Source organism: Tamandua tetradactyla, chromosome 2, assembly GCF_023851605.1.
Source record: "Tamandua tetradactyla isolate mTamTet1 chromosome 2, mTamTet1.pri, whole genome shotgun sequence".
Taxonomy (NCBI): domain Eukaryota; kingdom Metazoa; phylum Chordata; class Mammalia; order Pilosa; family Myrmecophagidae; genus Tamandua; species Tamandua tetradactyla.
The window spans coordinates 2,571,850-2,599,448 of NC_135328.1; the positions used below are offsets into that span (position 1 = coordinate 2,571,850).

General features: G+C 43.0%; 1 protein-coding gene across 1 annotated transcript in view; it reads left to right on the top strand.

Annotated features, from left to right (window-relative positions):
- Positions 1-27,599, top strand: part of IPPK (inositol-pentakisphosphate 2-kinase) — an 80,251-nt gene that overhangs the window by 15,783 nt on the left and 36,869 nt on the right. Inside the window, exons 4-6 of the mRNA XM_077138780.1 lie at positions 20,563-20,629; positions 22,337-22,458; positions 23,863-23,952. Of these exons, the coding sequence (XP_076994895.1) occupies positions 20,563-20,629; positions 22,337-22,458; positions 23,863-23,952 (279 nt within the window). The remainder of the gene's footprint in view (positions 1-20,562; positions 20,630-22,336; positions 22,459-23,862; positions 23,953-27,599) is intronic.

The window sequence follows — 27,599 nt, forward strand, 5'->3', positions numbered from 1 at the left end:
ATTTGTATATATAAGTGTATATACATACAGACCACACAGAAGGAGAGAGAATGCACCCAACAAAGACTATATGGTTGTTTTAAGTATGCATGGAGCAATTACAAAAATTAACCAAACACTACATCACATTAGAAGTCTCAATTGTGAGGAATCAGTATCTTATACATTTTTTCTGACCATAATGCAATTAAATTAAAAAACAACTCTTCATTGCTTCTTGCACCTGCACAATATTCCATTACATGTATATACCACATGGTGTTTATCTCCTCATCCATTGATGGACACTTGGGTTGGTTCCATCTGTTGCCAGTTGTGTATAATGCCATTACAAACATCTGTGTGCAGATATCCGAGTCCCTGCCTTCAGTTGTTCTGGGTGTATACCTAGTAGCGGATTTTTGGATCATAGGTAGTTCTGTACTTAGCTTCCTGAGGAACTGCCAGACTTCCACAGTGGCTGCACCATTCTACTTTCCACCAGCAGTGCATAAGTGTTCAGTTTCTCCACATCCTCTCCAGCACTTACAATTTTCTGTTTGTTTAATAGCAGTCAATCTTATAGGTGTGAGATGTTATCTTATTGTGGTTTTGATTTTTCATTTCCCTAATAGCTAGTGATGTTGAGCATCTTTTCATGTGCTTTTTAGCCATCTGTATTTCCTCTTTGGAGAAATGTCTAGTCATGACTTTTGCCCATTTTTTAATTGAGTTTAAGTTGTAGAGCTTCTTTGTATATTTTGATATCAAACTCATCAGAAATGTGGTTTCCAAATAGTTTCTCCCATTGAGTCAGTTGCCTCTTTAGCCTTTTGACAACATCCTTTGAAACAGAGAAGTATCCAGTTCTGAGGAGGTCCCACTTTTCTATTTTTTCTTCTTCCTTGGTTAAGTTATTCCTAGATATTTGATGAGTCACTTTTCTCTTACTGCTTTCAGGATTTTTTTGTTTATCTTTGGCATTTGACATTCTGATTAGTATGTATCTCGGAGTAGATCTCTTAGGACTTACTCTGAAGTACATTGCGGTTCTTGGACATGTATATTTATGTCTTTAATAAGAAGTGGGAAATTTTCCACTGTTTCCTCAGCTATTCTTTTTGCCCCTTTCCCTTCTCTTCTTCTGGGACACCCATGAGTTTTTTGTTTGCATGCTCCATGCTGTCAACTGAAATCCCTGAGACCCTGCTCAAACTTTTCCATTCTTTTCTCTGTCTTCTGTCTGTTGTAAGGTTTCAATTGCCCTATCTTCTGGTTCACCGATTCTTTCTTCTGTCCGTTCAAATCTGCCGTTGTGTGCCTCTAATGGTATTTTTATCTTTCATTTCCATAATTTCTGTTACGTTTCTTTTCATACTTTCCAGTTCTTCTTTATGCTCACCCACTGTGGTCTTAACATCCTATGTCTCTTTAGCCATATTTTCCTTCATCTCTTTGAATTGATTTAGGAGATTTGTTCGAACTTCTAATTTGTTCCTTTGACTGGGCCATATCCTCCTGTTTCTTAGTCTGGCTTGTAATTTTTTGCTGATGTCTAGACATCTAATTAGCTTGATGAGTTTACCATGAAGGTCTGTTTCTCTCTTGCCTTGTTTAGTAGATTGGCTTTGTGTTAAGGTTTCTAACTTATTCTAGACTGTTAAAATTGCCCATGTTGAACTGATGAGATTTATTTATGTATTTATTTATTTAGCTCTTCTTCATTTGATTCTGGCCCTGGATATGTGGTTCAGTTTGTTTATTTTTCTTTTTGGGTGCATGGTCTGGGAATCGAATCGAACCTGGATCTCCCACATGGAAGGTGAGCATTTTACCACTGAGCCAGTGGTTCAGTTTTAAATATTGCACTTGTTTGTGCATTTGTTTCATCTCCAGGAGAAAGCTTCCTTTCTTCTTTTCCTGCTTGGGGAATCTTGACCTAATCTGTTTTTGCTTTGCCTCTATGATTTTTCTTCTTTTTTTTTGAATCTTTCTTTTGTTGTTTCTAGCTTCTTGCCTGGAGGGCAAATTCTGGGAGGAGAATCAACCAGAGAGGACTTTTCCAAGTCAGTATTTTCCAGCAGATACAGAGCCAGGAACCCACGTGGGGCTCAGACCAGTTCCAAAGAGCCCTGGGGAGAGGGTCAGGAAAGACTCCCCAAAGCCTTTCTGATGGCCTCTCGCAGCTGTGCTCTGCTGCCCAGCAGATGGTGCCCTTCAGCAACCCCAGGAACCCCTGCATGTTGAAACTGCCACTGTCTTGGCCCCTGTTCGCAGTCACTGCCTGGGTCAGGCTCAGGCAGAGGCTCAGAGCCCAGAGCCAGCGATCCGAATTTGCCCATTGAAAGCTGTGATCAGTGCTCAGCTGTGGTTCCCATCCCAAATTCTCAGGGAACAGGCCTTCCACATCCCTCTCCATCCGCAGCAGCCAGCCAGGGACCAAGTGGGCTGGCCTGAGAGTGGGGCATGGGTGCCAGCAGCAGGCGTGGAGCCACCGCCTCAGGGTTCTTTGCTACAGTCTCTCAGCCTCTTCATCCTGCTGTTCCCAGATGCTCTCTAATTCTCCCTGGGCTCTGGAGCCCAGGGCAGCTGTTTCAGCTGGTTTGGGATGAGGAGTGAGTTCTGGAGCTCCTACTCACCCACCTTCCCTGAAAGTCCCTTGGCTCTGGATTTGATCCCACCTCTTCCATTTCTGTCATGGCACTGATGACATCTGCACTGACCGTGTCATCCCCTGTGAAATGGGGATTCTGAGACTTGTATTCAGCAGGGCGATGTCTTTGCTTGCTGGGAGTTCCCCCATATTGTATTCTTTTGGGGTAGGTAAGGTCATTACTTTGAGTCGGAATCTTTTTTTTTTTGCAATTGATGAAGCAGCATACAAACATTCTTAACATACAAACATTCCATACATGGTGTACAGTCAGTGGCTCACAGTATCATCACATAGTTGTGTATTCATCACCATGGTCAACATTTGTATCACTCCAGAAAAAGAAAGAAAAAAGAAAAACTCATACTCCCATACCCTTTACCCCTCCCTCTCATTGTCCACTAGTATTCCCCATCTACCCAATTTATTTTTTTAATTTAATTTAATTAAAAAAGATTTTTTTATTTATTAAAAAAGAACTAACACAACATTTCGAAATCATTCCATTCTACATATGCAATCAGTGATTCTTAATATCATCACATAGATGTATGATCATCATTTCTTAGTACATTTTCATCGATTTAGAAAAAGAAATAGCAAGACAACAGAAAAAGAAATAAAATGATAATATAGAGAAAAAAATAAAAATAAAAAATACAAAAAATATATGAAAAAAAATTTTTTTGAACGTTTGCATCTCTCCAGCAAGAGAAATAAAAAAGAAAAAAGAAGAAACTCATACCTGCCATACCCCTTACCGCTCCCTCTCATTGACCACTAGCATTTCAATCTACCCAATTTATTTTAACATTTGTTCCCCCTATTATTTATTTTTTATCCATATTTTTTACTCGTATGTCCATACCCTAGATAAAAGCATCAGTCACAAGGTTTTTACAATCTTACAGACGCATTGTAAAACCTATATCATTATACAGTCATCTTCAAGAAACAAGGCTATGGGAACACAGCTCTACAGTTTCAGGCACTTCCCTCTAGCCACTCCAATATACCATAAACTAAAAAGGGGATACCTATGTGTTGTGTAGGAATAACCTCCAGGATAACCTCTCAGTTTTGTTTGAAATCTCTCAGCCACTGACACTTTATTTTATCTCATTTCTCTCTTCACCCTTTTGGTCAAGAACGTTTTCTCAATCCCTTGATGCTGGGTCCCAGCTCATACTAGAATTTCTGTCCCATGTTGCCAGGGAGGTTTACAACCCTGAGAGTCATGTCGCGCCTAGGGAGGAGGGCAGTGAGTCCACTTGCTGTGTCAGCTTAGAGAGAGAGGCCACATCTGAGCAATGAAAGAGTTTTCTGGGGGTGACTCTTAGGCATAATTTTAAGTAGGTTTATCCAATGTTGTGCAGGAATAAGTTTCATTGGGGTGAATCACAAGATCAAGGGCTCAGCCTCTTGACTTGGTTGTTCCTACTGCTAGTGAGAATATTAGAAATTCTCCAAATGGGGAAACTGAATGTTTCCCTGTTCTAGTTTGCTAGCTGCCAGAATGCAATATACCAGAAACAGAATGACTTTTAAAAAGGGGGATTTAATAAGTTGCTAGTTTATAGTTCTAAGGCCAAGAAAATGCCCCAATTAAAACAAGTCTATAGAAATGTCCAATCAAAGGTATCCAGGGAAAGATACCTTGGTTCAAGAAGGCCAATGAAGTTCACGGTTTCTTTCTCAAGTGGAAGGGCACATGGAGAACACAGAGTTTCTCTCTCAGCTGGAAGGTCACGTGGCGAACATGGTGTCATCTGCTAGCTTTCTCTCTTGGCTTCTGGTTTCATGAAGCTCCCCGGGAGGCGTTTTCCTTCTTCATCTCCAAAGGTCACTGGCTCGTGGACTCTCTGCTTTGTGGTGCTGCTCTCTCTGAATCTCCCATTCTCCAAAATGTTTCCTCTTTTATAGGACTCCAGTAAACCAAGGAAGACCCACCCAAATGGGTAGAGACATGTCACCTAATCCAGCTAAACAACCACTCTTGACTAAATCACATTGTCCAGAGAGATGATCTGATTATAGTTTCAAACATATCATTCTACCTTTATGAAATGGGATTTTGATTAAAACATGGCTTTTCTAGGGGGCATACGTCTTTTTAAACCAGCACATTCCCCCTTCTCCCCATTTCCCCAAAGGGACTTTGCAGATACTTCTTTATTCACTGTCCAAATCTGGGTTTTATCGGGGCATCACACTAACCTGGAAAAACCAGCAAAATCTCATGCTCTATTCAAGATTCCGTGTACTTATGGTGTTAACTAAACTGACTGTACAAGTTAAATTAAGAAGTGTACTACCTAAAATATAAATTTTTCACCAAATAAACACCTCTCCCTTCTCACACAGAAATTTAAGTTTTAGAACATGGGTGATGTCATCCTTTACCCAGTCTTCTGATATACCTTAGTCCTGTCCAGAATGGCTTCATTCATTTCTCTCCTCTATGTCTAATCACTTTTTCAACTTTTTAGCAGTTCCTGTATTGGGTACTGCTGACTTTCATAGCTTCAGAGCTCAAACTCTGAGTCTCACGTGTCACATAAAAACCTGAAGTTTCTGGGAAAGACCATGTTTTATAAAAACAGCTCAGTATCTGAGAATTTAGAATTAACAGTTACACTCCTGAATCTGTGTGACTGCTGTAAGAGCTTACCCCCTAGGACCCCCTACAATAGGCCTCAACCTGATAACCCATGCTCTCAACTTTAGTTCACTGAATTTTTATATTATAATCAGTCTTTGAGGCTGAATCTTGATGGCAATTCTTTACCTTTCCTACTTAACCAACATTCAGAATCTACCATCTGGTGCTTTGCATTTTTGGTTTCTCTAAAGTGGGGTGAGAACTTGTACTTTTTTGAGAAAATCCAAGTTTAGAAGTTTTGATTTTTGACAACTCCCACTCTTCCCATTGATTTACTGTCATGGTCAGGTCCATGTGTCAACTTGGCCAGGTGGTGGTGCCCGTTTGTCTGGTTGGACAAGTGCTGGCGTGTCTGTTGCTGTGAGCACATCTCAGAATTAAATCATGATCATGTGAGCTGCATCCACAGCTGATTCCATTTGGAATCAGCCAAAGGGAGTGTCTTCTGCAATGAGTGATGCTCAATCTAATCATGGGAAGCCTTTTAAGGAGGATTCAGAAGAGACAGGCTCTCATCCTGCTTCAGCCGGAGAGCCTCTCTTGTGGAGTTCATCCAGACCCTCCATTGAAATAGTCAGCTTCACAGTCTGCCCAACAGATTTTGGACTGTACATTCCCACAGTTACGTGAGACACTTTTATAAATTTTATATTTACCAATATTTCCTGTTGATTCTTTTTCTCTAGAGAACCCTAGCTAATACAGTTACCTGACCTAATTCTATAATAATTTTTTTGATAGCTCATCTTTTTCAAGTCTTTTTTTGCATTCAAAGTATTCAATTTGATTAGAAAAATTATATTTTGGTAAAAAGATACATGCGGGGGCCAAGATGACGGCTTAGCAATGTGCACGTTTTAGTTCGTCCTCCAAAACAACTACTAAATAACCAGAAGCAGTACAGAACAGCTCCTGGAGCCATGTCAGTGACCGGACACACAGTGTATCCCAGTCTAGACCAGCTGGACCGGCTGCAGGCCTCCCCAAAACCATGAGTTCCCCAAGCCGTGGCGGCTGGTGCCCGGCACCCCTTCCCCACAGGCGGCTTCCCAGAGGGAAAGGAAAGAGACTCAAAACCTGGTCAAGGCAGAGGTCGCTCATTGGGCTCATGGAAAAAGAGGAAAGGGGAGTGTTCTAGTTTGGTAGCTGCTGGAATGCAACACACCTGAGACGGATTGGCTTTTAATAAAAGGGGATTTTTTTTGTTGGTTCTTCAGAGGAAAGGCAGCTAACTTTCCACTGAGGCTCTTTTCTTACGTGGAAGGCACAGGATAGTCTCTGCTGGTCTTCTCTCCAGGCCCCTGGGTTCCAACAACTTTCCCCGGGGTGATTTCTTTCTCCATCTCCAAGGGCCTGGGCTGAGCTGCAAGTGCTGAGATGAGGAATGCCAAGCTGCTAGGCTGTGCTATGTTGCGATCTCTCATTTAAGCACGAGCCAATTAAGTCAAATGTCACTCATTGCAGCAGACACGCCTCCTAGCCAACTGCAGATGTAATTGGCAACAGATGAGGTTCACGTACCGTTGGCTTATATCCGCAGCAACAAGATTAGGTATGCTCACCTGGCCAAGTTGACAACTGAATCTAACTAACACAAGGAGGAAACAGAGGTTTTAGTGGCTGTGTTTCTACGGAGACTTGGCAGCCTCTGGATTCAGCAGCGGGACTTCTCGTCTGCAACTGCCCCAGGCATAGGCAGAAATGGGCTGCTTTCAGGGCTGTCTCCCACCTATGCCTTCCCAGGAGAGGGGTGAAGCCCAACTCAGGTGGAATCCCTCCCTCAAGGACTTCAGACCCCAGGGCTTGGCAATTTGAACCCATTAAAACCAGCCTACAACCTCTCCTCTGTCTCCACCGCGCCCCCAGCAGGGAGAGTCTTCAAAGTTAAAAATGCCGCAACATCTTTTGCTGGTGTGACCCGCAGGCAGACATGTCACATACTGGGCAGGATAAGAAAAACAGAGCCCAGAGACTTCACAGGAAAGTCTTTTAACCTGCTGGGTCTCACCCTCAGGGAAAACTGATGCAGGTGACTCCTTCCCCCTGATAGGAGGCCAGTTTAGTCTGGGAAAACCCGGCTGGAGTCTATAATACCTACGTAGACCCTCCTAAGGGTGGGGAGGGAAAAGGCACCAAACAAGCAGGGCAAGAAACAAGAAAACAAGAACTGAAAAATTATCCTCTGTAAAACAAAACCTAAGCTAGAGGTCCAGAAAAAGCTGAACTGAAGGTCAAAGAACAGATAGACAACAAATTCATCTAGCAAGAAAACCATAGGTAAGAGAAGTGAAAGCAATCGCCAGAATAAACTAATTAAGGTAATTAAATGTCTAGACGCCAGCACAAAATAACAAATCACACCAGGAAAACTGAAGATATGGCCCAGTCAAAGGAACAAACCAATAGTTCAAATGAGACAGAAGAGCTGAAACAACTAATTCAGAATATATGAACAGACATGGAAAACCTCATCAAAAACCAAATCAGTGAATTGAGGGAGAATATGAAGAAGGCAAGGAATGAACAAAAAGAAGAAATGGAAAGTCTGAAAAAACAAATCACGGAACTTATGGGGATGAAAGATACAGTAGAAGAGATGAAAAAAACAATGGAAACCTACAATGGTAGATTTCAAGAGGCAGAAGTTAAGATTAGTGAACTGGAGGATGGAACCTCTGAAATCCAACAAGATACAGAAACTATAGGGAAAAAAATGGAGAAATATGAGCAGGGACTCAGGGAACTGAATGATAATATGAAGCGCACAAATACACATGTTGTGCGGGTCCCGGAAGGAGAAGAGAAGGGAAAAGGAGGATTAAAAACTAATGGAAGAAAGTATCACAGAAAATTTCCCAACTCTTATGAAAGACTTAAAATTACAGATCCAAGAAGTGCAGTGCACCCCAAAGAGAATAGACCCAAATAGAGTTTCTCCAAGACACTTACTAGTCAGAATGTCAGAGGCCAAAGAGAAAGAGAGGATCTTGAAAGCAGCAAGAGAAAAGCAATCCATCACATACAAGGGAAACCCAATAAGACTATGTGTAGATTTCTCAGCAGAAACCATGGAGGCAAGAAGACAGTGGGATGATATATTTAAATTACTAAAAGAGTAAAACTGCCAACCAACAATTCTATACTCAGCAAAATTTCCTTCAAAAATGAGGGAGAAATTAAAACATTTTCAGACAAAAAATCACCGAGAGAATTTGTGACCAAGAGACCCCCTCTGCAAGAAATACTAAAGGGAGCACTAGAGACAGATACGAAAAGACAGAAGAGAGAGGTGTGGAGAAGAGTGTAGAAAGAAGGAAAATCAGATGTGACATACAAAATACAAAAGGCAAAATGGTAGAGGAAAGTACTACCCAAACAGTAATAACACTAAATGTTAATGGATTGAACTCACCAATCAAAAGACATAGACTGGCAGAATAGATTAAAAAACAGGATCCTTCTATATGCTGTCTATAGGAAACACATCTTAGACCCAAAGACAAACATAGGTTGAAAGTGAAAGGTTGGGAAAAAATATTTCATGCAAATAACAACCAGAAAAGAGTAGGAGTAGCTACATATACTAATATCCAACAAATTAGACTTCAAATGTAAAACAGTTAAAAGAGACAAAGAAGGATACTATCTACTAACAAAAGGAACAATTCAACATGAAGAAATAACAATCGTAAATATTTATGCACTGAACCAGAGTGCCCCAAAATACCTGAGGCAAACACTGCAAACACTGAAAAGGGAAATAGACACATCTACCATAATAGTTGGAGACTTCAATTCCCCACTCTCATCAATGAACAGAACATCTAGACAGAGGATCAATAAAGAAACAGAGAATTTGAATATTACAATAAATGAACTAGACTTAACAGACATTTATAGGACATTACACCCCACAACAACAGGATACACCTTTTTCTAAAGTGCTCATGGATCATTCTCAAAGATAGACCGTATGCTGGGTCACAAAGCAAGTCTCAACAAATTTCAAAAGATTGAAATCATACACAACACTTTCTCAGATCATAAGGGAATGACGTTGGAAATCAGTAATAGGCAAAGCGCCAGAAAATTCACAAATATATGGAGGCTCAACAACACACTCTTTTTTTTTTTTTTTTAATTTTTTTATTAATCAAAAAAAAGAAAAGAAATTAACACAACATTTAGAAATCATTCCATTCTACAAATGCACTCAGTAATTCTGAGTATCATCACATAGATGTATGATCATCATTTCTTAGTACATTTGCATCGATTTAGGAAAAGAACTAGCAAAACAGCAGAAAAAAATATAGAATGTTAATATAGAGAAGAGAATTAAAATAATACTAATAATATATATATATATATATAAAGGAAAAAGAAAAAAAACAAAAACAAAAGATACAAACACACAAACAAACAAACAAAAAACCATATTTCAGGTGCAGCTTCATTCAGTGTTTCAACATAGTTACATTACACTTAGGTATTATTGTGCTGTCCATTTTTGAGTTTTTGTATCTAGTCCTGTTGCACAGTCTGTATCCCTTCAGCTCCAATTACCCATTATCTTACCCTGTTTCTAACTCCTGCTGGTCTCTGTTACCAATGATATATTCCAAGCTGATTCTCAAATGTCGGTTCACATCAGTGGGACCTTACAGTATTTGTCCTTTAGTTTTGGGCTAGACTCACTCAGCATAATGTTCTCTAGGTCCATCCATGTTATTACATGCTTCATAAGTTTAGTCTGTCTTAAAGCTGCATAATATTCCATCGTAGGTATACGCCACAGTTTGTTTAGCCACTCGTCTGTTGATGAACATTTTGGCTGTTTCCATCTCTTTGCAATTGTAGATAATGCTGCTATAAACACTGGTGTGCAAATGTCCGTCTGTGTCTTTGCCCTTAAGTCCCTTGAGTAGATACTTAGCAGTGGTATTGCTGGGTCGTAATCCATTCTGCCATTCTATGTCTTTTGATTGGGAAATTCAGTCCATTAACTTTTAGTATTATTACTGTTTGGATAATATTTTCCTCTACCATTTTGGCTTTTGTATTATATATATCATATCTGATTTTCCTTCTTTCTACACTTTACTCCATACCTCTCTCTTCTGTCTTTTCGTATCTGACTCTAGTGCTCCCTTTAGTATTTCTTGCAGAGCTGGTCTCTTGGTCACAAATTCTCTCAGTGACTTTTTGTCTATAAATGTTTTAATTTCTCCTTCATTTTTGAAGGACAATTTTGCTGGATATAGGAGTCTTGGTTGGCAGTTTTTCTCTTTTAGTAATTTAAATATATCATCCCACTGTCTTCTAGCTTCCATGGTTTCTGCTGAGAAATCTACACATAGTCTTATTGGGTTTCCCTTGTATGTGACAGATTGTTTTTCTCTTGCTGCTTTCAAGATCCTCTCTTTCTCTTTGACCTCTGACATTCTAACTAGTAAGTGTCTTGGAGAACGCCTATTTGGGTCTATTCTCTTTGGGGTGTGCTGCACTTCTTGGATCTGTAAATTTAGGTCTTTCATAAGAGTTGGGAAATTTTCAGTGATAATTTCTTCCATTAGTTTTTCTCCTCCTTTTCCCTTCTCTTCTCCTTCTGGGACACCCACAACACGTATATTTGTGCGCTTCATATTGTCATTCAGTTCCCTGATCCCCTGCTCAAGTTTTTCCATTCTTTTCCCTATAGTTTCTGTTTCTTTTTGGAATTCAGATGTTCCATCCTCCATTTCACTAATTGTAGCTTCTGCCTCTTTAGATCTACCATTGTAGGTATCCATTGTTTTTTCCATTTTTTCTTCTTTGTCCTTCACTCCCATAAGTTCTGTGATTTGTTTTTTCAGATTTTCTATTTCTTCTTTTTGTTCAGCCCATGTCTTCTTCATGTCCTCCCTCAATTTATTGATTTGGTTTTTGAAGAATATTTCCATTTCTGTTCGTATATTCAGCATTAGTTGTCTCAGCTCCTGTATCTCATTTGAACTATTGGTTTGTTCCTTTGACTGGGCCATATCTTCAATTTTCCGAGCGTCATCCATTATTTTCTGCTGGTGTCTGGGCATTTGATCAGATTTCCCTGGGTGTGTTACACAGCTGGTTGAAAGCTTTTTCTGTGAAATCTCTGGGCTCTGTTTTTCTTTTCCTGCCCAGTAGGTGGCGCTCGTGGCGCTCGTCTGTCTGCACCGCAGTCGGCCTGGGAAACCGCGTGTGGAGGTGGGGGTCGCTGGCCGCCGCGGCTTGGGAGAGTGCCTGTCCTAATTGCCCAGCTGGCCCCAAACGCCAAGCGTGACGGGAGGGCCCCGCTACCCAACGTTCCCAGTCAGGCCGGTGAGCCACGTGCGTGGAGGGGATCCCAGTTGCCAGCCGCCCCGGCCGGGAAAACGCGCGCCCCTCGGGTAGCTCACCGCAGCGGATTCTCCCTGCCCATTCAGCTGTTCCAGAATGGGGTACGCTGTCTTTTTGGTCTCTGTCGTGACTCCGGGAGCTGTTTCGTATTGTTTCTGTTTCTTTAGTTGCTTTTCTGGAGGAGGAACTAAGACCCGCGCGTCTTACTAAGCCGCCATCTTCTCCAGAAGTCCAACAACACACTCTTAAACAACCAGTGGATCAAGGAAGAAATTACAAGAGAAATCAGTAATATCTCGAGGCAAATGAAAATGAAAACACAACATATCAAAACTTATGGGATGCAGCAAAGGCAGTGCTAAGAGGGAAATTTATTGCCCTAAATGCCTATATCAAAAAAGAAGAAAGGGCAAAAATACAGGAACTGGAGAAAGAACAGCAAACTAACCCCAAATCAAGCAAAAGGAAAGAAATATGAAATTGAGAACATGAAAACAATTGAGAAAATCAATAAAACCAGAAGTTGGTTCTATGAGAAAATCAATAAGATCGATGGGCCTTTAGCAAGAGTGACAAAAAGAAGAAGAGAGAGGATGCAAATAAGTAAGATCAAAAATGGAAGAGGAGACATAACCACTGACCCCACAGAAATAAAGGAGGTAATAACAGGATACTATGAACAACTTTATGCCAATAAATACGACAATGTAGATGAAATGGACAACTTCCTAGAAAGGCATGAACAACCAACTTTGACTCAAGATGAAATAGATGACCTCAACAAACCAATCACAAGTAAAGAAATTGAATCAGTCATTCAAAAGCTTCCCAAAAAGAAAAGCCCAGGACCAGACGGCTTCACGTGTGAATTTTACGAAACATTCTAGAAAGAATTAGTACCAATCCTGCTCAGACTCTTCAAAAAAAAATTGAAGTGGAGGGAAAGCTACCTAATTCATTCTATGAAGCCAACATCACCCTCATACCAAAACCAGGCAAAGATATTACAAAAAAAGAAAACTACAGACCAATCTCTCTAATGAATATAGATGCGAAAATCCTCAACAAAATTCTAGCAAATTGAATCCAGCAACACAGTAAAAGAATTATACATCATGACCAAGTAGGATTCATCCCAGGTATGCAAGGATGATTCAACATAAGAAAATCAATTAATGTAATACACCAACCATATCAACGAATCAAAGCAGAAAAATCACATGATCATCTCAATTGATGCAGAGAAGGCATTTGACAAAATTTAACATCCTTTCCTGTTGAAAACACTTCAAAGGATAGGAATACAAGGGAATTTCCTTAACATGATAAAGGGAATATATGGAAAACCCACAGCTAATATCATCCTCAATGGGGAAAAACTGAAAACTTTCCCCCTAAGATCAGGAACAAGACAAGGATGTCCACTATCACCGTTATTCAACATTGTGTTGGAAGTTCTAGCCAGAGCAATTAGACAAGAAAAAGAAATGCAAGGCATCAAAATTGGAAAGGAAGAAGTAAAACTCTCACTGTTTGCAGATGATAAGATACTATATATCGAAAACCCTGAAAAATCCACAGCAAAACTACTACAGCTAATAAACGAGTACAGCAAAGTGGCAGGTTACAAGATCAACATTCAAAAATCTGTAGTGTTTCTATATACTAGTAATGAACAATCTGAGGGGGAAATCAAGAAACGAATTCCATTTACAATTGTAACTAAAAGAATAAAATACTCAGGAATGCATTTAACTAAAGAGACAAAAGACCTATACAAAGAAAACTACAAAAAACTGTTAAATCACAGAAGACCTAAATAGATGGAAGGGCATACCGTGTTCATGGATAGGAAGACTAAATATAGTTAAGATGTCAATTCTACCTAAATTGATCTACAGATTCAACGCAATACCAATCAAAATCCCAACAACTTACTTTTCAGAAATAGAAAACCCAATAAGCAAATTTATCTGGAAGGGCAGGGTGCCCCGAATTGCTAAAAGTATCTTGAGAAAAAAAACCGAAGCTGGAGGTCTCATGCTGCCTGACTTTAAGGCATATTATGAAGCCACAGTGGTCAAAACAGCATGGTACTGGCATAAAGGTAGATATATTCACTAATGGAATTGAGTAGAGTGCTCAGATATAGACCCTCTCATCTATGGACATTTGTCTTTGATAAGGCAGTCAAGCCAACTCACCTGGGACAGAACAGTCTCTTCAATAAATGGTGCCTAGAGAACTGGATATCCATATGCAAAAGAATGAAAGAGGACCCGTATCTCACACCCTATACAAAAGTTAACTCAAAATGGATCAAAGATCTAAACATCAGGTCTAAGACCATAAAACAGTTAGAGGAAAATGTAGGGAAATATCTTAACAAATCTTATAATTGGGGGTGGTTTTATAGACCTTACACCTAAAGCAAGAGCACTGAAGAAAGAAATAAATAAATGGGAACTCCTCAAATTTAAACACTTTTGTGCATCAAAGAACTTCATCTAGAAAGTAAAAAGACAGCCTACACAATGGGAGACAATATTTGGAAACGACATATCAGATTAAGGTCTAGTATCCAGAATTTATAAAGAGATTGTTCAACTCAACAACAAAAAGACAGCCAATCCAATTACAAAATGGGAAAAAGACTTGAACAGACACCTCTCAGAAGAGGAAATACAAATGGCCAAAAGGCACATGAAGAGATGCTCAATGTCCCTGGCCATGAGAGAAATGCAAATCAAAACCACAATGAGATATCATCTCACACCCACCAGAATGGCCATTATCAACAAAACAGAAAATGACAAGTGCTGGAGAAGATGCGGAGAAAGAGGCACACTTATCCATTGTTGGTGGGAATGTCAAATGGTGCAACCACTGTGGAAGGCAGTTTGGCGGTTCCTCAAAAAACTGAATATAGAATTGCCATACGACCCAGCAATGCCATTGCTAGGTATCTACTCAAAGGAGTTAAGGGCAAAGACACAAACGGACATTTGCACACCAATGTTTATAGCAGCGTTATTTACAATTGCAAAGAGATGGAAACAGCCAAAATGTCCATCGACAGACGAGTGGCTAAACAAACTGTGGTATATACATACGATGGAATATTATGCAGCTTTAAGACAGAATAAACTTATGAAGCATGTAATAACATGGATGGACCTAGAGAACATTATGCTGAGTGAGTCTAGCCAAAAACTAAAGGACAAATACTGTATGGTCCCACTGATGTGAACTGACATTCGAGAATAAACTTGGAATATGTCATTGGTAACAGAGACCATCAGGAGTTAGAAACAGGGTAAGATAATGGGTAATTGGAGCTGAAGGGATACAGACTGTGCAACAGGACTGGATACAAAAACTCAAAAATGGACAGCACAATACTACCTAATTGTAATGTAATTATGTTAAAACATGAATGAAGCTGCATCTGAGCTATAGTTTTTTTTTGTTTGTTTTTTATATATATTTTTTGTATTTTTTATTTTTATTTTTTTCTCTATATTATCATTTTGTTTCTTTTTCTGTTGTCTTGCTATTTCTTTTTCTAAATCGATGCAAATGTACTAAGAAATGATGATCATACATCTACGTGATGATATTAAGAATTACTGATTGCATATGTAGAATGGAATGATTTCTAAATGTTGTGGTAGTTAATTTTTTTTTAATTAATAAAAAAAAAAGAGAGATTGTTCATCTCGACAACAAAAAGACAGCCAATCCAATTACAAAATGGGAAAAAGACTTGAACAGACAACTCTCAGAAGAAGAAATACAAATGGCCAAAAGGCACATGAAGAGATGTTCAATGTCTCTGGCCATTAGAGAAATGCAAATCAAAACCACAATGAGATATCATCTCACATCCACCAGAATGGCCACTATCAACAAAACAGAAAATGATAAGTGCTGGAGAGGATGTGGAGGAAGAGGCAAACTTATTCACTGTTGGTGGGAATGTCAAATGGTGCAACCACTGTGGAAGGCAGTTTGATGGTTCCTCAAAAAGCTGAATATAGAATTGCCATATGACTCAGCAGTACCATTGCTAGGTATCTACTCAGAGGACATAAGGGCAAAGACACAAACGGACATTTGCACACCAATGTTTATAGCAGCGTTATTTACAATTGCGAGGAGATGGAAACAGCCAAAATGTCCATCGACAGACGAGTGGCTAAACAAACTGTGGTATATACATACGATGGAATATTATGCAGCTTTAAGACAGAATAAACTTATGAAGTACATAACAACATGGATGGACCTTGAGAACATTATGCTGAGTGAGACTTGCCAAAAACTAAAGGAGAAATACTCAATGGTCTCATTGATATGAACTGACATTAGTGAATAAACTTGGAATAATTTGTTCGTAACAGAGACCATCAGGAGATAGAAATAGGGTAAGATATTGGGTAATTGGAGCTGAAGGGATACAGACTACACAACCGGACTGGATACAAAAACTCAGAAATGGGCAGCACAATACTACCTAACTGTAATATAATTATGTTAAAACACTGAATGAAGCTGCATGTGAGAATGATAGAGGGAGGAGGGCTGGGGACATAGATGAAATCAGAAAGAAAGATGGATGTTAAAGATTGAGATGGTATAATCTAGGAATGCCTAGATTGTATAATAGTAGTGAAATGTACAAGGTACAATTTTAAAAATGTTTTTGCATCAGGAAGAACAAAGGAATGTCATTATTGCAGGGTACTGAAAATAGATGGTAATGTATTTTAAATTGTCACCTGTGTGAGACTAAAGCAAAAAATGTTTATTAGTTACAAAATTTATATTTGGACTAGTGCATTTCCTAATATAACTTATGTAGATAGTTTGATTGAATGCCATAAGTATTTGGAATCTCAGGTGGGACATGAGATTTTGCTGGTTTGTCCAGAGTGATGCCCTGATGAATCCCAGAGTGATTGAATCAGTGAGTGGAAAAGTATCTGCAAAGCCCCCTTCGGGGAGTGGTGAGAACGGGGAGAAATTCAACTTCCCCAAGTTGAATTCTTGATATTCTCACAAGCAGTGTGGACAACCAAAGCTATAGGCAGAGCCCCCAGTCTTGGGGTTTGTTCATATGAAAATTAACCCCACAAAGGATAGGTCAAGTCTACTTAAAATTTAGGCCTAAGAGTCACCCCCAAGAGAGCCTCTTTTGTTGCTCAGATGTGGCCCCTCTCTCCAGCCAACACAACGAGCAGTCTCACCACCCTACCCCTCTCTACGTGGGACATGACTCCCAGGGGTGTGGACCTTCCTGGCAACATGGGACAGAGATCTTGGAATGAACGGAGACTCATCATCAAGGGATTGAGAAAATCCCTAGAATAAGCTGAGACTTAGCATCAAGGGGATTGAGAAAACCTTCTGGATCAAAAGGGGGAAGAGGGAAATGAGACAAAGCGTCAATGGCTGAGAGATTCCAGAGTCGAGAGGTTATCCTGGAGGTTATTCTTATGCATCAAGTAGATATCATCTTGTTATTGAAGATGTAATGGAGAAGCTGGAGGGAACTGCTGAAAATGTGGAGCTGTTTTCCAGTAGCCATGTTTCTTGAGGATGATTGAATAATGAAAAAGCTGTCACAATGTGACTCTGTGATTGTGAAAACCTTGTGTCTGATGCTTCTTTTATCTACCTTGTCATCAAAGGAGTAGAACATATGGAATAAAAATAAATAATAGGGGGAACAAATGCTAAAATAAATTTAGTTTAAATGCTAGTGATCAATGAAAGCAAGGGGTAAGGGTATGGTAGGTATAATCTTTTTTTTACTTTCCTGTGTTCATTTTATTTCTTTTTCTGTTGTCTTTTTATTTCTTTTTCTGAATTAATTCAAATGTTCTAAAAAATGATGAATATGCAACTAAGTGATGATATTGTGAATTACTGAGTATGTATGTTGTTTTATTTTGTTTCTTTATTTTTTAATTAATAAATGAACAAAAAAAGATACATGCACACACACACGCACACACACACACATATCTATCATAAAATTTGCCGTTTTATGATTTTCTTATTTTAGTGTGCAATTCAGTGATGTTAATTCTCAGTGTTGTCTTAATCATCATCGCTAGTTTCGAAACTTTTTCATCACTCTAAGCAGAAACTCTGTACCCATTATGCAGTAATTCCCCATTCCCTCTCCTCCACTCTTCCTGTAATCTCCTTTTTGTCTCTCACAGAATTTCCTTGTTCTTAATATTTCATATACGTGGAGTCATACAACATTTGTCCATTGGTGTCTGGCTTCTTTCAGTTAGCAACCGTTTCCCAGGTTCATTCATGTTGTCATTTGTCAGAACTTGTTCCTTTTCATGGCTGAGTAACACTCCATTGCGTGGAGACCACAGTTTCTTTCGCCATCTGTTGGTGGACCCCTGAGTGGTTTCTGTCTTTTGATCACTGTGAATAATGTAAATGTGAGTATTGGCGTATGAGAATGTGTTTGAATCCCTGCTTTCAGTTCTTTTGGGTATGTACCTAGAGTGAGAAGCTGGGTCTTATGGCCAGGCTATACTTAGCTTCTTGAAGACCTACCAAACTCGAATCCACAGCGGTTGTACCATTTTACATTCCCACCAGCAGTTCAGGAGGACTCCAGTTTCTCGATAGCCTCTCCAAGACTTGTTATTTTTTGTTTTTAGTAATAGACATCCTAGGCTTGAGGTGGCATTGCATTGCAGTTTTATTTGTATTTCCTTTATGGCTGATAATGTTGAGTATTATTTCATGGGCTTATTGGCCATTTGTATATATCTTCTTTGGAGAAATAGCGATTCAAGTCATTTGCCCTTTTTAAAATTGGATTGTTTGTCTTTTTGTTGTTGGTTTTTCATATATTCCTGATACTAGACCCTCATCAAATGGTTTGATGTGGTTTCCAAATGTGGTTTCCAAATATTTTCTCTCATTCTATAGTTTGTGTCACTTTCTTGATAATGTCCTTTGCACAAAAGTTTAATTCTGATGAAATCCAATTTATTCATTTTTGTTTGTTGCTTATACTTTTCGTGTCACATGTAAGAATCTATTACCAAATCCAGAGCCCTGAAGATTTTCCACTATGTTTTCTCAGCTTTATAGTTTTAGGTTTTATATTAGGTCATGGTTCATTTTGAGCTAGCTTTTGTATGGCATGTGGTTGGAGACCACCTTCATCCTTTGCGTGTGGATATCGAGGTTTCCTGGCACCCTTTTTTGAAGAGTCAACCTAGTTTTTATAGAAACAACATTTTTATCAGTTTGTGACATTTTGGGGTAAATGAGAAATTCACAAATTCAGCTGGCATAAACAGACTGGGGAGCAGACATGTTGGCTGGCATGGTGGCAGAGTGTGTGGGTGTCCTTGTGCTTGTGGAGAGGGTGACGCTGTCCCCAAGAGCTGGGAGGTGTCTGCTTTGTTATGCTCTTCTATGAGGCAGGAAGGTGGGGTTTTAACAGAGAACCCCAGCTCAGAGTGGCCTATTACTGAGGCATCTGTGGAACTTGGGGGTGGAGTTTTCCAGTTTTGTTGTTTTGAGGCTCAAGAAAGTGGTCCAGGTGCCAGGCTTCTCTGCTCTTCCACCTCCGTGCTGTCTCCATCCTATGCTGCCCCTTATCCTTTGTGTCCAGGCCCAGCAGTGCCCAGAGGTAGACACCAGCCACCTCTCTTAGTGTTGGTTTCAGAGCAAGGGATGCTCTCCAAAACGTCCCCCAGCCCCACCATCTCTTTGGTCAGAACTGGGTCCTTTGTCTGCCCCTAAAACCAGTCCCCTGGACCCATCAGTAGAGGGGTGGGCACTCAAAAGAACTTGGGGTTCCAGGTGCAAGGAAGCCGAGGGAAACCTGGTATGGCTGATGTAGTGCCTGCTCCTGGGAGCACTGGAGCCAGGGTGGAAGGGCCTGGGGTAGGAGTGGCCACCGGTACCCGAGACGTTGCAGGCTGCCAACACGAGATTTGTGTGTTAATCTTCATTTAGTGTTTGGATTGGTAGTAGGTCCACGTGCTTGCTGAACAAGCTTTAGCAGCTTGTACTACAGGGTGTCAGTGCAAAGGATATTGTGCTGCCCACCCCGCTCGCTTAGCTCTGCAGCTCCCCTCCCAGATGCTGTCCTTTCACACCTGTGTCTATCCAGAGAGATACTAGTGTGTTCTGTACTTCTTGACCTCACTGTTCGCATCTTGCTTGTTTCACTTAACAGTGCATCTTGGTGAGTCTTCACAGGCATGTCTCGGGAACTCCCAGGCAAAACCCTGGGTGATGTGGCCAGGCCGCCTCTAGTACGTCTTCTGAGTCCCCATGGTGCTTTTTCAGAGGCTAGAATTCTGCCGCTCTAGAAACTTGAGAGGTCAGGAAGAAGGGGAGCCAGAGGAGGCGTGCCTCCTGCCTGAAGTAAACAGCCTTTTGTCCTGGGATGTCACGAAGGAACTACCCTGGGGAGTGGAGTTGCTCTTTATGTCCCTCGTCTGTGCTGGCGGGGCCCCTTTGAGTCCTGTGGTCGATGGGGGTGCGAGTCTCCCCCAGGGTTAGTCAGCAGAGCAGACCCTTTGCCTGAGCAGCTTCCCCATTGAGAGTGCTGGAATCCTCAGGTTGTCCTCAGCTCAAGCCTCTTTCTGCTCGGCCACCCTCAGCCTGACCTCTCTGTGCACCTTCACGTCCGGGCCGGGGTGGACCCTCAGCTTCCCGGGGTGAGGCGCGCCCGGGGCTGATGCTGGGTGCCGGGCTGGCCCCCTCTGACAAACCGTCATCAGAGACCGTGACTCTTAGGGACTCAAAACACGGGCTTCTCTGCGTAACCTGGATATATGTTCTTAAAATGACAAAATGACCGTTACTCTCCAAAGCCACGTGGGGAATGAGCATTTCCTCTTTGTTCTTACAGGAAGTTGTTCAGCTGCCTTTAGATTTTGTGAAACAACTTTGTTTAAAGATACAGACTGAAAGACCAGGTAAGTGTACTTTTAACTTACACATTTTGTTTGTAATTTATAATATTCCACTTGAAACATGTTTGATGTTATCATTGATATTAAGTAGCTACCGTCTTCAGTAATTATTGTGTTGCCATGAGATGTTTTCCAGTGATGCATTTAATGCCAGATACTTCCCATCAGGGGAAGAAATCCTTGGACACTCATGAACACAGCTCTGGGCATCAGATAACCAGATCACAGCGCACAATGTATGACCAAGAACTAATTAATAGAATGTCATAAAAATACATTCGGGAGAGAGAGGGAGCTGACAGAGTTGGGGGACACTTAGGGAAGGGAAGGCAGGGCAGAGGGGCCCAGTCGGAGGAACCGAGGGGAAGTTACTGTGGTGGGCCTGGGCCGCAGCAGAGGGGCCTGGGCAGGTGGTCTGCAGCCCTCAAGAACCTGCCCCCGAGGCTGGAATCCAGGCCCGTTGGCCTCTCTTCCTGGAGGGGGCCCGGCAGACAGGTGAGTTTCTGTGGTCACTGCCTTCCCTGCCAACACCAAATATCCTCCCCCGCCCATCGCCAAATAGCCCTCCCTGCCAACCACACATTTCTCTTGCCATGCACGTGTTGGTGCCTGCAGGGGCAGTAAGCAGGTCAGAGCCTTTCCGTTCCCAGCCGGAGGTCAGAAACTCACAATCCAAGCGTTGTGGAGTGTGGGAATCCCCTCTTATCAAAGTGTGGCCCGTCACGTCAGCAAGGCTGTAAAATGGCTAACAAAATTCCTTCCTGATTTAAGAAAAAGAGAGCAAGGGGGCCTTGGGGTCCGGGTAGCTGCTGGTTGGAGGGTGCCGCAAGAAGCAGGGTGCCCTCTGGAAGGGCCCAGAAGCGGGGAGGACACAGCTGCCTTCAGCGCCAGGCCAGCTTCTGGGTTCCCCCTTTCCTCAGCCGGGGGAAGACAGCTGAGGGTGTGCTCCAGGCCTCTCATCAGCTGCAGCGCTGCCCCACGTCATTTTCCTTTATAACCAGCAACTTGGATTGCACTGCTTAGTAGTAACAAGAGCTTCTGTAATGATGGATCACAGGCTCCTTGTCACACAGCAGAAGAGAGTGGATTCCTCTTGATATGGACAGGCCCATCTTCTCTGACTCTGCCTCCAGTAGTTTCTGCTGAGTCAGTGCTGAGAAAATACTGGTGTGCGGGATATCCAGAGCACTGCAGAGCTTTCCTGAGGGCTATGTTAAATTGATGGTTTGCCTGGGCTGCGGCCTGTCTGAGTTTCTGGTTAAGAGAGTTGCAGGGTTGGGGCAGTAGTCCCCAAGACCACTCTCAGGTTTGCTGTTAAACTCCCAGTTAGTGGTCATTGCAGGCGGGACCCAGCAGCACCATCCCTTCCCCCTGGGGTCGTGGGCACTGCGTACCTTCCCGCAGCCGTGGGATGCTCCCTGAGCTTGGTGGTCGGTGTTCCTGGGGGTCAGCCATGTAGATACTTTACCCTGCCGATGACCTCAGCCTCCGCGGTCAGCCCTCACCCCCGTTCCCATCGTTACTTCCCCTCATAGTGCAAAGCCCCCAGGAGAACCCATTTATCAGGCAGGACATCCCCAGGAGCCGAGGACAGAGGCCAGACCTGTTTGGACCAGGCCCATCCTCACCCCATGGGAGTCCTCGGTTGCTCAGGCGGCCTCCTGTCTCTCGGGCACGGTCCTCTGGTGCCCTCCCTGTTTTCTCTTCTAGAATCTCGCTGCGACAAGGACCTGGACACGCTCAGTGGTTATGCCATGTGCCTTCCTAATTTAACCAGACTTGACACCTACCGTTTTGCGGAGCATCGGCCAATTCTGTGTGTAGAGATTAAGGTGAAATTTTCTCAAGGGGGAAATTTTGTAGGCAGAAGGAAGGGGACCGTCCCAGGTTTGAAGTGGGTTGTCTTCCCATAGTCTGTGATGGGTCTGCCTGGAACCCGTTTCCCAGAGAAGCAGTGTCCCAGCCACGGCGTGATGCCCTGGGGCCCTGCTGCTCTCAGCTTCCAGACCCCTGGCCTGCCCGCACCTTCCCGTAGCCCCTCCTGTGCTCTGCCAGCCAGATCAGAGAGGGATGCTGACCCCCGAGTCTCCCATTCAGGCTGATTATTGGGGGTTAACCCACAGGGGAGTCAGCACCACACACCTGGGGCTGGGCCAGGCCTGTTTGCTGGTCTGCAGGGGAAGGTCATACCGGGCTCCGCCTCCCACCTCCCACTTCTTCCTCTGAGGGTGCCATTCACCAGGCATCGCTTCTGGCATCCTTCCTCTGGCCCTGGCCCTGTGGTGCGCCCTGTGCCAGCCTGGTGACACAGCCTGCCTTGTTCTAGCTTAGTTTGTGGGGCAGGCTCCATAGACCAGTGGCGCTCAGCTCCTTTGCTTGTGCCCCGTTCAGGAGGGATTTCTGTAGAGGCACACAAAACCTCTTTAATGCTTGGAGGCTCCAGATGGTTGTGGCCAGGAGTCCTGGATCTGGGCCCACAAGGGCATTTCTCTTCTGTTCTGATTGAGGGGGTGGGAACTGGCAGAGGGCTTGGCCCTTGCCTCTGTGCTCTGCTGTCAGCATGGAGGGTGGCGGCTCAGCCTCCTTCCACGGGGCCTCTGTGGTGCTGGTCCCGGGTTGCTCCCACGGCCCCGAGCACACTGGCCTCCCTCGTGCTGCTCAGGTGCAGGTAGGTGCCCCACGTCCCCGGACGGAGGGTGGGCGCTTCGCACATGTCACCAGCAGGTGCCCAGCACCAAGCACATTCTCAGCGCCCTGTCCATGCGTGGGGCGTGTTGAGTCGTGAGAGCAGAGCTTTGAGGACACGGGTGGAGCTCAGTAATGTTCTGGAAGTGTCGGCTCAGCACCTTCCAGTTCACCTGTCAGTGGTTCTGCTCCATGGAGGGGCACTGGGCAGAGCTGCACTCCCCGCTGTCCTTTAGGCCACGCTCTTTACTGAGATGCGCTTCGTGAAGCTGGGAGGAGGGGCCCCGTGTGTTTCCCTCCTGGGAGGTCTGGTCGAGTCTTCTCCTGAGATGTAGCAAAGGCTGAGCGATGTGATGAGGAACTTATACTTATGTGATGAGGAACGCATACGTTCCCACTGGGAGCTGTAGCCAACACCTGCTGGGGATGCTTATGGGGAAGCACGCCAGTCCTCGGCTTTGCGTGTCTTTATCTCGGTTTGCTGAAAGTGCTTATGAAGGGATGTGATTTCTCCCTAAACAGTTTTCCTCCCATATTTGTTTATTTTGCAGCCAAAATGTGGGTTTATTCCTTTCTCGAGTGATGTCACCCACGAGCTGAAGCATAAGGTGTGCCGCTACTGCATGCACCAGCACCTCAAGGTACGCAGCCGGGGGCGCTGCACACAGGCGGCTGGGCCCAGAAAGCAACGGCGCAGTTTCTAGAAGGGCCAAAGAACATGTAGATGTTTATTATTTCATGTTCATCTGCTTTTTGAAAAAAATTAAAAAATGAGGCCTAGTTCACATGCTGTGTAATTCACCCTTGTGAAACGCACAGCCCGGTGGGTTTTAGCAGCCATGCAGGTGTGCGGCCGTCACCACCACAACTCTTTCATCACCTCCCAAGGAAGTCCTGCCCGTGTTAGTGGTCGTTCCCATTCCCTGCCCCTGACAGCACCAGTCTGTACTTCTGTCTCTGTGGGCTTTGCTTTTTCTGGACATTTCATACGAACGGGGTCATACAACTTGTGGCCCTTTGTGACTGGCCTCATAGCATAATGCTTTTGAGGCCGTCCGTGTTATAGCACGCATCACTACTCCGATCTTCTTTATAGATGAATAAGTCTTTTTTTATGGCATGCACATTTTGTTTTTCCATTCATCTATTGATTGTCAGTTATACTTTTTGACTGCCATGAATGTTTGTATACAAGTTTTTGTGTGTACCTGTGTTTCCAGTTCTCAAAGGTATGTGCCTAAGAGTGGAATTCCTGAGTTGGGGTGACGCTCGTGATTCATGTTCTTTTCTCTGTTTTTGATTGTGGCCATCCGAGTGGGTGTGAAGTGGCATCTCGTGGTTCTGTTGTGCGTTTCCCGCCTGAATAATGATGCTGCAGCATTTCCCAAGCATTGGTTCGTGTGCTGTGGACAGTTGTATATCTTCCTGGAGAAATGGCTGTTCAAATCCTTTGTCCATTTGCACTGCTTCTTATTGTTGAGTTGTAAGAGTTCTTTATGTGTTCTGAGTTTTAGACCCATATCAGATATGTGATCTGAGAATATTGTCTTCCTTTCTATAGATGTCTTTTTGTAAGAGACTGTTGACTAGTTCAAGGTCACAAAGACTTTTATGTGCACTGTCCATCTGAGTTAATTTTGGAATGTGGTGTGAGAGAACCTGAAGAACTTCCTTTAGTGTTTCCTTAGGGCCAGTTTGTGAGTGATAAATTCTTTTGGTTTTAGTTCACCTGGGGAGATCTTCGTTTCTCCTCTGTTTTGAAGAATAGCTTGCTGGGTGCAGAGTTCGTGGTTGGCCGCCATTCTCTTCTGCACCGTGGCTTTGTCGTCCCACTGCCTCTGGCCTGTGGGTTTTGATGAGGAATTTGCTGTGAATCTTGGGGAGGATTCCTTGTATGTGGTGAATTGCTTTTCTCTTGCTCTTGTCAAAATTCTTTGTCTTTCATCAGTTTTATTAAAATCTGTCTGATGTGGATCTCTTGGAGTTTATTCTGCTTGGAGTTTGTTGGGCTTCTTGGATGTGGAAATGATTGGAAGTTTTCAGCCATTTATTTGGTCAGATGTTCTTTCTGCCCCTTCTCTCTCGCCTCCTTGTGGGGCTTGCGTGTGTTGGTGTGTGTGTGTGTGTGTGGTGTCACACGGGTCTCCTAGGTGCTGTTCGTTTTTCTTCATTCTTTCTCTTCCTCAGACTTTTTTTTGGTTACTTTTTATAAATTTTATCTTTTTATTGCTATTCTCATTTGTTGAGGCATGTTCTGCCAGTTTCCTTTAGTTCTTTGTCCATGGTTTCCTTTAGCTCTTTAATCCTGTTTTTGTCTAGTAAGTCCATTGTCTGAGCTTTCTCTGGAGCAGTTTTGATTGCCTTTTTTTTTTTTTAATTGAGGTGAAATTCACATGCCATCCAATTAACGACTTTAAGGTGTACTGTTCAGGGGTATTTAGTGTCTTCACCGTGTTGCACACCGCTGGCTCTATTTTCAAAACCTTTTCACCTCCCTGGGAGAATTCTTGCCCATGGAGTAGTCATTTTCCCTCTCCCTCCCATCACTGGCAGCTTCACGTGCTCTCTGCCCCTGGCTGGCTGACTCTGGGTTCCACAAAAAAAGGGATCAGACAATATACAGCCTTCCCTGCCCGCTTTCACCTAGTGCAGTGTTTTTGAGGTTCCTCCTGTCTGTGAACTTTTTTTTTCCTATATATGGACCTTACTTTCTTGTTTCTTTGCATGTCTCATAATTTATTATTGAAAGCTGGGCATTTTAAATACCATGGCACCTCCGGAACTCAGACTATCCCTGCTCCCTCAGGTCAGTTGTTGCTGCTGGTTGCAGCTGTTACTATTTGCTTAGTGACTTCTTGGCACTGATTTTGTGAAGCGTGTATGTTTGGTCGTTGGCGCTCTCAGGTAGTCTCAGGTAGTGACTGGAGATTCCTCACGTGCTTGGAACCAGCCAGACACCTAGCCTTTGTGGTGCGGGTCAGCGTGTGCTGGGCTCACCATCAGCTCGGCCAGCCTCAGGGTCAGTGGGAGCTGAGAGCTTCTGGCCTCTGTGTTCCCAGGAATATGTCAGAGCGTTTCAAGGCCCCGGTGTCCTTCTCTTCCTCAGCTTTGGTTAGCCCATTGTTCATGTGTCTCGGTCGGCTGTGCAGTGGCACACCTGTCTCTCAGGAAGAAGACCTTTCCACCGACTGTGCTGACCAGGCTTGCAGAGACGGCCTTGCGAGCGGGGCTTCCAGGGAGCTCCCCGCAGGGCTAGATGGAACTGCACGGGGGACACTGAGGCTTTGGAGGGGCCTGGGCTGTCGTGGGCCTGTCGTCTCCATGATGCAGCAGATGGTTCTCAGGGCTGTGCTGGAGCTGGAGACAGAGGGGTGGGGTAGGCAAATTAAAACAAAACTCATTGATTCTTATATTTGGCTGGTTTGCTTGAATATGTGCTTCCTGGATGGGTGTACGTCTTTGGTTTATTTCCAGAGTTTTAGGATGGTTGATTCTGAACAGTGTTTGCCAGTTTCCAGAGGTTCTTTCTCTGCCATTTTCAGTGACATCACCCCTTCTTTTGTTTTGTTTTGTTTTGTTTCAATATTTGTATTGAGAAATCTTCACACACACACAGTCCACACATGGTGTACAATCAGTGGCTCACAGGATCATCACACAGTTGTGTGTTCATCACATGATTGTTTCTAGAACATTTGCATCACTCCTATAAAAGAAGAAAAAAGGAAAAACTCCTACATCCCATACCCCTTACCCCTCCTTGTCATTGACCACTAGTATTTCTATCTATGTATTTTACCCTTTGTCCTCCCTATTATGTATTTATTTTTTATCTATATAGTTTTAGTTATCTGTCCATACTCTGGTACTTCCCTCCAGCCACTCCAATGCACCATAAACTAAAAAGGGATATCTCTATAATGCGTAAGAATAACCTCCAGGATAACCTCTCGGCTCTGTTTGAAATCTCTCAGCCAGTGACACTTTATTTTGTCTCATTTCTCTCTTCCCCCTTTTGGTCAAGAAGGCTTTCTCAATCCCTTGATGCTGGGTCCCGGCTCATCCTGGGATTTCTATCCCATGTTGCCAGGGATATTTACACCCCTGGGAGTCCTGTCCAACGTAGGAGGGAGGGGAGTGAGTTCATCTGCCGAGCTGGCTGAGAGAGAGAGACCACATCTGAGTAACAAAAGAGGTTCTCTGGGGGTGACTCTTAGGCATAATTTTTTTTTTATTAATTAAAAAAAATTAACAACAAACAAACAAAAACATTAACATATTTAGGCAT